Source organism: Notolabrus celidotus, chromosome 1 (assembly GCF_009762535.1).
Source record: "Notolabrus celidotus isolate fNotCel1 chromosome 1, fNotCel1.pri, whole genome shotgun sequence".
Taxonomy (NCBI): Eukaryota; Metazoa; Chordata; class Actinopteri; order Labriformes; family Labridae; genus Notolabrus; species Notolabrus celidotus.
In genome coordinates, this window is record NC_048272.1 from 24,998,512 (window position 1) to 25,011,177 (window position 12,666).

The 12,666-nt window shown below is 40.8% G+C and overlaps 1 protein-coding gene across 21 annotated transcripts in view; it reads left to right on the forward strand.

The window, feature by feature from the left end:
- The first annotated feature begins 841 nt into the window (after window positions 1-841).
- The window catches only part of cast (calpastatin), a 44,681-nt gene continuing 32,856 nt past the window's right edge, over window positions 842-12,666 (forward strand). For 3 of the 21 annotated variants that reach the window (XM_034684085.1, XM_034684177.1, XM_034684163.1), the window contains exons 1-2: window positions 1,676-2,146; window positions 2,809-2,892. In XM_034684085.1, the coding sequence (XP_034539976.1) occupies window positions 2,120-2,146; window positions 2,809-2,892 (111 nt within the window). In that variant the 5' untranslated portion in view covers window positions 1,676-2,119. Of the gene's footprint in view, window positions 1,366-1,672; window positions 2,147-2,808; window positions 2,893-6,437; window positions 6,618-12,666 lie in introns of those variants that run through there. The other 18 variants (XM_034684062.1, XM_034684105.1, XM_034684170.1 and 15 more) reach the window with 12 other exon arrangements.

The window sequence follows — 12,666 nt, forward strand, 5'->3', positions numbered from 1 at the left end:
CTTGGAGACAAAGTTAGGATTCTCTAATAGCTGTTTTTTGTAGACTTCATTATATAAATTGTATTTACTATGATTGCAAAAAAAAAAACGTGTAACCTTTGTATCATTTACTGAAAGAAAAAGTTCTGACAAGCCACTTATAAGAAAGAATAAAGTGTGTAATACTTATATTCAAAATAATTATGTCTGTCATTGTAGTTTCATAGTCAAGCATTATGTCTGTCAGGAGACATGTTTGATCTACAATTCACGTTTCAAGATGTAGGTGTATGTTAGACAAAAATACACAAACAAAAAACTTACTGAGAAAACTTGCATAAAACAAAGTAATGTTTTTTTTTATCGATCTTTTACTTCTTCTATATTTTGATTTAAAAAATAAAATAAATTGAGACATGCCCTTCGCTGTAAACCATGTTTAAAGTGAAAGCTGTCTTGCTTATCAAAGCTTCATCAGAACCTTGACGTTAATAATACTAAAAGGACACATGAAAAGCTCGAATTATTAAGATATTAGGTATTTTTGTTCAGATATGACCCGATTAATGATGGATCTTTTACCAAGACCACCCATTGCAAATGTTATGATTATGAACCAGCTAACAGTCCATTCATCAGATGTCTTTTAACATGCGACCCATGCGACACAATGAGTAAATGCCTCACAGTACACACTGCGCTGAGTTTTTATTGCAGTTCCTCTTTCAGCCATCAGAGGGCCGCATCGCGCCGCAGAAATGCACTTAGCTCACTTCCTCTAACAGGAAAATTCTCATCAGCAGTGAGTCAACTCTTCCCTGCGCCTTTGGGCGTGTCCCGTCATGCCCCCAAAATGCAGTCTGAGCTCTTCCTGTATAAAATAAGTGTTGCATGATGATTTCAAACCTCAAATTAGACAGATAAAGATAATCCAAACTACGAAGTTAAAAGAAGTATACATGGACCAAATTCACACTTGCACTTTTATCTAAACATTCATGGCCTATTAGGGCAAATTTGTATTTCACAGTGTCACAATATGATAACCTGTCAGCTAACTGTGTCATAGAGAAAGTATATCATCCTGAGAAAGGCAGGATCGTACTTGCTGTATCTCCATCTTAAGCACACACGTAACCTTTTGCTATTACAGGAAAAATGTGCTTCTGTGCCAGCATCTTGGATCAATCATAACCCGAAAAGTCTCTTCAGCGGGAGGGGCAACTTTTGCTCAGAGGGGCAGATCAGGCTGTAGACTTCAGGTTGATATACTGACAGAAGACTGAGGGCGCAGGAGGAAACCTTCAAAGTTCACCCAACCTTGTTTAAAAGATGCCACATAAGAAGAGAGGCCATGGGCATAAAAACACAAAGGATGAGAAAGAAGTAAGTTAATTCTCTATTTTGCTGCATGACTGATGGGCGGATGATCAGCTGGAGCAAAGACAACAACTTTAGGGTATGCCATACTTCCTCAAAGGAAATGTCTCCAAATAACAAACTACGTTGTTTCCATATGAAATGTATGTTGAAACCACTGTCATTCATGTTTGAGCTTTCAATAGGAAACTTTCTTCCACATATTTTGGAGTTGATGTGGCGTGCATGTTTGCAGGATGGTTGCCTGGATATTGATCAATACCAACGCATCATTGCTCAATCGATATCCTCGACCAGCTGTTGCCCATGGCTGCAAAGCTGGTCTTGTTTTCAGAAGCTGTTATGCCCACTTCTGCAACCAGAGCTTCTGCGTCTCATCAAACTTGTAGGTCAACACCCCCTGCTGAGGAGTGCAGTTTATCTTGGAACAATCTTGTTCCTTTGTGGAAATATGAGTGTGCGATGATGGGAGTGTGTGTGGGTGGTACTTCTAAGTTTGTGTGCGGATAAGTTCTTGATTTCTCCTTTGGGTTACGCGGAAGAGCCCCGGAGACCCCGTCTGGTGAAAAAATTGTCTTACAGTGATCTGTGTGAGTCAGGTGAAGTCTCACGTACAGACCGCTCTGGTGTTGTGTGATAATAATTGAAGTTTGAGTGGGGAGTGGCACAGTGTTTGGCGAGGCATGAAAGCAGAGATCCAGCGGTGAGGACAGGAGAGTGGCAGTGCAGAGTCTAATAGTGTCTCGCCTACTGATCCCTCATGGCGTATGCAGAATATTGGTGTCTCGTGAGTACATCTGCTTCTTTTAAACTCTCTTCCCTCCTCTCTTTTCTCTTTTCCCCCTCTGGCAGTGAACTAATTTAACGCTAAGGTAAAGCTTGGCACAGGTAGGGACGCTGCGTCTTTATGCAGAATAGCAGCACTGTAAGTTTTTAAGCTCCGTTGAGTGAGTGCTGTCTAAAGTTGGCATAGGCTGCACAAGATATCCTTGAATTCGAACAAATAACTGTAAGGGCTTTGCCCATTTTCAGTCGCACACGCACTTTGTTTGTATATGTGGGTGTGTTACTGTTTAAACTTAGAGGCTTGTTACAGCGGTGAATTAATGCTCCAGGTTAAGATCAAACTGTAAAAAACACTCCACAGATTCTGATAATGATTTCAAACTATCATTAAAATAAGTTTGATATTTCCATTCACAGGTACCCTTATTTGACTTGATTCTTGTTGAATTTGGAAGCATTTCATTTATAGTCTTGAGTAACACAAGATGATAAGACCTGTGCCTAAGACCTTTTTCATCAGATATTAATAAACTGCCAGCACAATAGGCTGAAGTCACTGCATCCTGTCCAGACAATCTTTTGAATTTTTTTCCAGAAACTCATTCATCCACTTTCAAAGTCTTTGCCCCAAAATAACAAGCTTGTTGTTTTGTGTTTGTGTAGAAAGAAGGGAAGCCTATTCGCCCACCTGAACCCCGTCCAAGCAGGTTCTCAGCCCTTTACACTCCAAGGTCCTTCTATGGCGAGGTAAAGACTTAGCTTAACCTGACTCAAAGATACACAAACAATTAATGTAAAAATCTATGGAAAATGAAAAGGATCATTTTGGTTTAAATGTGCAACTTCTCTGGTTCAAAACACTTTAACATTTCTGCAGAACTACCACGACTGTAAGTTTCAGTCATGAAATAAATTAATGGACCAAAAAGTATGAATCAACCCATCAATAGCTACTGCATACTTGCCTTGCCTTTTATGGGTGCATCTTGTTCTCTAATGAAAATACAGGCTGCATAATAACTATGTATTGTATAGAAAGGAAACTCCCATTGTATGCGTTTGTCTCCCTCTGCTGAAAGCAGAGTAGCTTGAGAGTCTACAAAATCTTAAACCCTGATTCCTCAGATCAGAGCAGCTTGTGTGTGAACCCGTTGTCTGGGAAAGTAGTTGACCTATCACACTTTACATTCCTTATTTTATCCCTGTGGTCAAGTATCAAAAAAACTTGTTATTTATGCACTATCTCATCTGTAGGCCCTATGCACTCACTATTCTCACTGAGCACTCAGGAAAACAGTCTCACTCTGAGTCTGAAATTTTACTGTCATTACCTGTAAAAACTTTTTTCTTTACCAGATTTACTTCATTTTTTGTCAATTGTTGATATATTTTCTGGATTGCTGGTACAGACGTTTCCTGGCTGACCCAGTGTGTGTGGTGATGGCAGAGTAGAGATAGCAGTGTCTGTAGTATGACATGGGTCTAAATATAAATGAGAGTGCTTAGGTAAGGACTCCGGTTACATTTGTACACTTAGTGGCTCTGGCAAACATGTTTATGACAACATCTGACGTTTCCTCATTCATTTCCAGCCCTGCTTATACTGTATATCCATATAATGATTTTCTCTCAGAGTATTCTTTCATTTTAATTATCTAATATAATTACACTGTTATGTTAGGGCAGATCTGAAAATCTCAACACAAAGGTAGATATTAAAATGATTAGCTGCACCACCTCATGCCAAAACAAGCGCTACAACATTAAACATGTCTTTGGGAGGTTACAGAACGAGACATCTGCCTTTGCTTCCCATGGTGCACTAGCTAGTTTTACAGGCGGGGTCAGTTGGCTATTCACATTAGTAAAGGTGTGTCTATCTGACATGTAGGGAGTGTGCCAGTGCTGTGGTAACATATGCAGACATGTGCATGCATGAGCATTTGCACGAGTGTGTGTAGAATGCTGTAGGACCATTTACTGTAGGTACCTGCACTGTACATGTTAGAGGAAACAGTAGAAAACAAAACTTGTAAGACTCCATTCCATTACTCTGGTAGCAAAGTAGCGGAACAGATTAAACACCTGGTATCCCAAGACAAAACTCAACTGCATTCCGCTGCACACAGTTTGGCAACCTCTGAAATGCAGTCATTTGTCTTTAATTCGTTTATCAAATTAGAATCTGAAGCCACACCAAGCTGCAACCTCTGGTTTGAAAAATGAAGCCAATGGGGAAGTGCAAACAACTGCAGTTCCCCAAGTGTCGACTTGAGGCTGGCTCCAAAAGTGAAGGAGACCCCATGAACACACATGTTCAATTGCCAATGGTTATAACAGGATAACACCTGTTAGAGCCTGGTAAAAAAACAAAACAGTTTTGGTCAGAACAGCTAATTTCTTTGTTTTTTATTCAGGGAAGATTTTTTTCAAACTCATCCATTTTAAAGACATTATGAAGGGAGTGGCCGAGTTGACTTACAGACAGGTGTGATGTTGCTGTTTCCCAGGGTGCAAAAGGCCTGACTCAGCTCCACCTCTTCTGTTTTTAGGCTGACTGAAAATTAGGTTGAGTGAGCTTTTCCAAAATAGCGACCGCCATTGGGCTTCATAACGCTTCCTCAGAAACAAATGTGTGATGTCACTGAGACTATAACCATGTGTTATATAGTGTGTACACTAGTGCTGTATTATCAGGACATCAGTTTTTCCTATTTTGCCTGTTCAGCAGAAAGGCCCTCTGGTGTGTGTTAGAATAGACTTTAATCATCCAATTAGAAAAAGCATTTTTCATGTCTTCAATTTGCAAGGAAAACCAATAAGGATTTAGTTTCTTATTGTTTAGTTAGTATAGTTTTGCAGCTACTTAATGCAATTTGTGCTACCAGAAAAATATATTTAGCATCTTTAATTCTGTCCATGCTGCATTCTTTAAGGGCCAACTCAAGGCTCCACCTTCACTTTTAATTTTAACGACCATTCTCCCAATTAGCTTCAAAACCGGAGTTTCATGCCCGGGTGGTTTACAGTCATTATCAGCACACTAGATTATTTTCATGTTCTGCTCAGGTGTGTTGGTAAATTACAAGTTAAAGAGTTCAGTCTGATTCCAACACAGTGATTCACTCAAAGACTGTATTGTGTGCACACCCCGCCCAAGAACCTCACAAAGGGACACAGCATCCACCCAGTCACAGGTGAGGTAGAGCCTCTGAGTTATGACAGGAATTACTCTTTGCTTCTGTTTGTAAGCGGCACACAACGAACACAATGGGAGCAAAGTGATTGGGTCATGATAACCCAACAGTGTGTGTTTGTGTTTCCATGCTATAAGCCAGAATGTAATGCTGTCTGTTCACTTTAGTAGATTGCTGAATGTTGCTCAAATGCAGCAGAAAGACAACACCCATGCCTTTAGCTTTGGACCCATTAGTCATTATTTCTGCAGAAACACTCCCTACATTTTTGTTCCTTTTTTTTTTTTGCTTCTTCTGAGGTTTTCTTGATGCACAGTCATTAAAAATTGCCTACGATAACTGTTCTTCTTAAGGCCGAACAAAAAAAAATGTTTTGTCCACCTTGCTATTACCTCACACAGGTGATGCCATTGAAGATAAGATAAGACTGAAAGTTTTCAGCCCAGTCTTGAATTCTTTGGAAAGTAGTCAATGCAGATGTAATACAAACTGAAGTCTGGCCCCGCCTGTTATCCTCATAGGTAATTAAAAAGCCAGGGTGGTTGCACAAGCTTTTCTTTTATTGCTGCGAGTACTCAACAAGTGTGTGCATAAGTATGTGTGTGTATCCATGCCTGTGTGTGCTCAAGGCTTGTGTGTATCTCTGCAAATCTGGGTGTGCGTGTTGACAAGCTGCTGGGATATCGTGTCAGAAAAAGATGAGGGTGGTTCATAAACGGAACACTGCAAAAAATAGTTTTACACTCCAGTTGAGTGCTGGTGTTTTTTAAGTGTCTGTTCCCTTGTGTTTGTGTTTGTGTTTCTGTTTCTGTTTGTGTTTGTGTGTGTGTGTGTGTGTGTGTGTGTGTGTGTGTGTGTGTGTGTGAGTGTGTGTGTGAGTGTGTTGAAGTGATATCTGTTACCCCTGAGAAGCAGCTCACATGTGGCCCCTCATAAGGTGGGTGTCAGTCTCCGGTCAAGCTCACTTCCCTTTATAGCCCAGAGAGTTAGGGCCCGGCCTCTTGTGACTTCCACATCTGAGCCCCCCTCCACTCCTCGACCACGCCCCCTTTCCCTTAGTCCCTCCCTGTCACCCTCCCTCTGTCTCTCTCCCGTTCCCTCCCCTGTGTGTTGGAAACATGCTGCAAGCCTACAGACCAGGCAGAGGCTGAGACATATCGCACACATAAATACACTGTCGGAGGCACTTTTTCAGCCAACATGGGCCAGATACTGACCTGGATCCGAGGCCCACGGGACGGCCCTGCCCTGCAGGATGTGTCCGTGGAGGAGCAGGTGTGTGGAGACGTGTATATGTCTTTGAGTGTGTGTTAGTGTATGTGTGCTTCTTGTGCCATGGTTTGTGCTGGGCAACTAATCCAAAAGTGTCCACGTGTGTTTTTGTTTTGTTAATGTAAGTCAGGCTGTGAGTCTAAAGGTCTGTGTTGTGATTGCACTCGCTGTTCTTTTAGTCTTGGTTGTTCTGTGTGTGTTACTTATAGGGGAAACACACATATGGAGGAAAACCATATTGGCTTCAGTCCAAGCCAGACCTCTCTCTCTCCCTCCCCTTCCTTTGCTAGCTATCAGTCTGTTCTGGAATGTGAGTCTCCCGGTCAGTCTGTGTGACTTCAGAGTCAGAGACAGAGTTCTGTATAAGTGAGGTATTAAACCAAAGGCTTGGACAGGACCTTCTTTGTTTGCTATGAAAGCTGCACACAGCCACAGGGAAAATGTAACAATTTCTGTCGCGGATATGTTTTAAAGTAAGGTTTATGTGAGGATATTTGGCTTGGGTTTTATGAGAAAAGAACAATGTGTTTGGTACGATTCAGTAAAGGGGTTTGAGTTCTTGGTCTCGCCCAAATAGCATTCTCCTGTGATAATCTGCAGCTGATCACACTATTGGAAGGGTGTGTAACTGAAAGAAGTGCTCTTTTTTTCTTCCTGCAAAACATGAAATTGCACATACTGTAAGTCATATGTAGACGTGTCTTTATTGTGTTTCTTTTTTCACGTCTGGCAGAGAAAGCGACTGCGACGAGCTGATATGTAACAGGTCAGCAGTGTCTGTCAGACATCAGGACTTTGTTATCAGGGCTGAGCAAGTTTGCTCTGAGTCACTTTTTGTGTAAAAGGTCAAAGAGCAAACATGTCCTGCATGCAGATAGCCGGCAGATTTATTGTGGGAGTTTGTTTTGTTGTATTTCGGGCCCAGCTCTGTCCTTGAGGAGTCTGCCTCCTCCACACTTCACTGTCGTCTGACTTCAGAGTCATTGCACAGTCAAGAACTGACCACTGGGGAAACATTTCTTGCCTGACCGGCAGAATAAAAACTTAAGGGGACAAGAAGACAATAGAGACTTCCTTACTGTCAAGCAAACACAAATCTGTTGCCAGCGAGGTGGTAATAAAAGTTATCAGTCTTGATGTGTGACTCTTGTGTTTGCCTGCAGTTATGCAATCAACTGTTTACTGGTCTCATCATTGATTTTTAGTTTCAGTCATGTATGTCAGCTAATAGCTATGGGGTACTGTAGGATGAGCAAGTGACAGTTTGATCTGTAACGAACGCTACATAGCGCTAAATATTCTAATATCTACAGGCTACCTTTAAAGCAGTTCAGGTGAGATCTTTAAAGTGTATTAAATAACAATTTGAAAACAATGTGCACCGAGTCCCTTGTAATGGAACAACACTGGTTTGAACTAAATCAAAGTTTATGTCTACAAAGCTTTACACTGAGTTATTTTGTGCCATGGCACAACTTTAATGTATTGGTTCTTTCTGGCTGCTGTCATTGTTGTGTTTCTGCTGTTTTCAGTATTGAGTTATTTAAAAGCCATTGTACATTACGTGCCTAGCACCAAACATCAGACAGCTAAAGTTGGCGACCAACCATTGTGTAGCACTGAGCAGCTAGCAGATGTTTTACAAGTTGGTAGAGACCATAAACAGAGCAAAAAGAAACCTTATTTTGCGTCACATTTACCAGGTGGCCAGAAACCAGACACCAAATGGAAGTCAATGTTGCTCTTTAACTCCTGGGTGTGTAAACACGTGGCTGTTAACTGAATTTTATTTATCAACATCAAAGGTGATGACATGTCAGTGATTTGGCTGCCAAGAAGCTGTCAAAGAAATCTGATATTGCAGGTTTAGTCATGGACAAATGAATCTATAGAAATATGGCAAGGTTAAAAATAAATTTCCCCTGTTTTATTTAAGTTATACTGTTGGCTGATTCAAATTATTGCATTTATTTACAGCATTTTGTTGTTGATGCTGTTTGAAGAGGACAAATCGTGTCCCTATATTTACTGCTATGCCTTTTTTGTAAAGTGATCAGTAATGTTTCTACCATGTATGCATGTCAGAAAATGTAAACTATAACTGCAGAGAGCCTGAGGAAGCTTTTGAATGTTATTACATTGGCCTAAAGCTAAAAGATGAGCTTCAGACTTATTGACCAAATAAAAATCTGGGGTCAAGCCTGTGCATGTTACCACTGTCAGGAAATGACAAAGCAGGCCTTAAATTTCCCTGTTATCCCCTGATATACAGAACAGACCAGCTGGATCGGTTATCATGAGCCTGGCTCATGTGTAGTTTGCGGACATGAAACTGAAGTTCAGATATCAAAAAGGCATTGACTACAGTTGTATCTGCTGTTTGGGGCCAATTCTGTGTTTCTTAATGTAAGAAAAACAAAGAGAAAGATGAAATGTTGAAATGAGGAAAATCCGCTGTATTGATGGGATGCTTCAGCAGCACGTGGCTGACTGTAATAAACCCTCAGGCAGTGTGTGTGTCTGTGCCAGATAGGGAGGCCGAGCACACTGTGTACACAGTGAACATAAACACACAGATATTTTGTTGACACATATCTTACACAGCTAAACATTATCCTTCCATTTCCTGTTAAATGTGTTTTTAAATGCCAGTGTTTTTCCTGTCACGTGTTATTTCCCAGCATTCATCAGGACTCGTCACATTTCTCATTTCACCGTCAGTTTGGCTTGGAGTTGCTTTCAGGCGTTTTTCACGTTAGTTATATAAAAGCAACTGTGAGAGAGTCTCCAGGCCTCTGGGTTTCACCTGAGAATCTGCTTCAGCTCTGTCTGCCGTCTGTTTATATCTGCCAAAGCTGCTGCTCGAAGCCACATGATGTTTTTCAATACAAGTAAAGATAGGTAATGAAGATCCAGCTGCTACACCCTTACTGGAAACTGATATGTAATGTAATAATTCAGGTTCTTGGCGTTGCTTCACACAAACACATAAAGTAGCTTTCTAGAGTTGATGATGACTTGAGGATAGTTATTAATACAAGCTGATTTTTGAATTACTGACAAGTCCGGACTAGAACTCGACTTTATTGCAGATCTCACAATCTTTGTCTCTCCTCTCATGTAATGTGAGAGTAACAGAGTGAGGCAACTCTATTGAATGCATGATGACTGTAGAGAAAGTAAAATAAAACTTGTGTGTGTTTTAAGAGTGTGATGAAGTGTGAAGTGTGTGGGGCAACCAACCGAGGGGAAAGAACACAGCTAAATTTAGAGATTGTATGTGGACATGCAGCTGAGCAGAGGACATCTATAGTTTACAGTGAGTGTGGGGTATGTAGATGTAGCCAGGGGGGCAGAGAACACAGTTTCACAGGAGTCCCTCTTTGTGTTTCCCAGAGGTGACTTACTGGTTTGAACTTTTTTGATGTTTTTTCATCATTGTTCGCCTTGTTGTTCGGGATATAGATGCACTGAAGTCATTGTTTGCAGTCATGAAAGAAAAAGGTAACTGTTAAACAGTGAGTATAAAGAGAAGTAGCTCACAGGGTCATTCTTACTGTGGCCACTAGGGGTGTACTGATCGACCGTAATTGGCAGCATTTTCAGCCTGTTCGACTGTGATCGGTGACTGATTGATTTGCTTTAATACTCTCGATACTCTGCTGAGCTCACTATTGCATGAAAATCCCAAAAATAAAGTAAATAAAGGGTTTGACGCTGAAAACATTGTGGAGGATAATAGTCTGTGTTTGAACTTTGGCATACGGTTGAATTTTCATCAAAGAATATGTACAAAAAAGTTTGTTTTTGCTGTAAATTATAGTTCTTTAAGAAAGAAAAAAGGAAACCACAGCCTAGACTTTGTAAATTAGAAATCTGAATTTACCAAAAGAAATGTTTAGATCATTTGTGGGGTTTTTTGCCTTGATTTTGAGAGCTTTAGAGAGACAGGAAAGGTGACATGCACCAAATTATGCTAGAACCAGGAATTGATCCTTCGAACAGTGCAATGTGGACTGTAGCCTCTGTACAGGGGATGCCTGCTCTACCAACTGAGCTTAACAAGCACCCCAATCAATGCATTGCTAGTGTCCATGTGTTCATAATTGATTTTCTCATTTCAGTCATGTCACAAAGTATTTTTTTAACTTTGTACTCTAGCCACATGTGCTTCTTGGCTGCATTTTTTTACTTTTACGTTGCAAAAACATTCTGTGTTCAGAGATATGTAGAGATATTCGGTGACCTGGAATCCCTAGTTTTGTAGTACTCTTGGCTTAGTAATGCCCAATAGTTATTTTTTTATTTGCCGTAACATCATGGTTTGTTCTTCACGTCCCTTCGCTCTTCATTTTTGGTTAACCATAACATTGACTTTCTCGGGGCGCTGGTGGCCTAGAGGTCTAAGCGCCCCACATACAGAGGCTACAGTCCTTGTCGCAGGGGTCACAGGGGTCACAGGGGTCGCAGGGGTCGCAGGCGTCGCAGGGGTCGCAGGGGTCGCAGGGGTCGCTGGTTCGATTCCCGGCCGGTCGACCATCTCCTGCATGTCTTCCCCCGTGCTCTACTCCCCACATTTCCTGCCTCTCTTCAGCTAAAATAAAGGCCAAAAAGGCCAAAAATATAACTTAAAAAAAACATTGACCCACTATAGGTATTTTTGATAAGTATTTATTTGCATTTTTACCAAATATGGAATTTATGCACACAATATGCAAATATTGCATTAAGAAATGTCCCAATAGTTCTAATTAATTAAAGACTACTATTTAAAGAAGTTAACATTTCTTCATTTCAAAAACTCCATAACATCTTGGAAGGAGAAGAGACAAAAGAGTTCATGTCAAAAAAGACTTATGGAATTTGATAGCTGAAAGTGTGTAAATGTAGCAGAGTTAAGCACTCAATTTTGATGTCAAAACAAGCAGTATAGCTGAAGGCATGGTCATATCCTCCTGAGTGATCATATTACAAGTGGACAGCTTTGAGTATGAGTGTTAACACTTTGCATTATCATGCATCTCTAAATGCATCTCCAGTGACCAATTATGGTGGCATATCTTCTTCCCATCTGTATGTATGTACAAACACAGAGCCCCATTCATCTTCATTAGACTTTCAAAAACAAGAACACTTTATGAAAAATCTTCTCATCAGGGAGAGGTAGAAAGCTGCACTCATTTGGAGCGCGAGTGACAGAGGATCGAGGGAGTGAGGTGATAAAAATAGATTATTTGGACTATCAGTGGAAATGACCCTGCTGACTGGAGTCTTTTAAAAGTAAAACAAAAATCTGACAAAGCCTTCTGTGTGATTCAAACACAGATACACGTTGTAACATGTCTGTATCCTGAATCCTAATATGTATGAATCACTCACATGTCTCATTACCTGATTGTATGGATCAATACATGTGGAGATGTAGAACATGTATCAAGTCATAGTTGGCTGGGTGTGTAAATATGAAACAGATGGCGTGCCTTATTGAGTGGGTGACAGAGCAGACACTATGTACTTTGATGCACACTTTACTGTAAAGCATAAACTATGTTTTCACATGGTTGGAAGACTACTTCTGTATGACTGAGTGATCAGATCTTAATCTTTCCTCAGGATACATTGATGTGGGTTTGTACCTGTCCTCAAGGCTGCCCACTTGTGATCCAGTCACCTAAGTTAGCATGTTCAAGTTACCCTCAGTTTTGTACAACTGAGGCTTATAGGATGGTTCCCTCTGCCTAAAAAGTAAAGATACAATTCATGAAATTTAGGAGAACAGCCACTGTAGGTCTAACAAACTACATTCATAGATGTCTTTGCCCACAGGCGTTCAGAAGGCCCAGACAGATGCATGGCTGTGACATGTGAAGGCCCTGTGTTGTTGATAAAGTGAAACTGTTGCAAATTCAAACATCGAGCAGACACACAGCGGGATTAGCATACATGTGGAGTCATGTTTCAGGCCACCCAACAAATGCAATCCACACTTCTCTTCTTATGGCCGTGCTGTGGTTCCAACCAGCTTCAGAAGATGACACATGCCTCTCTTATA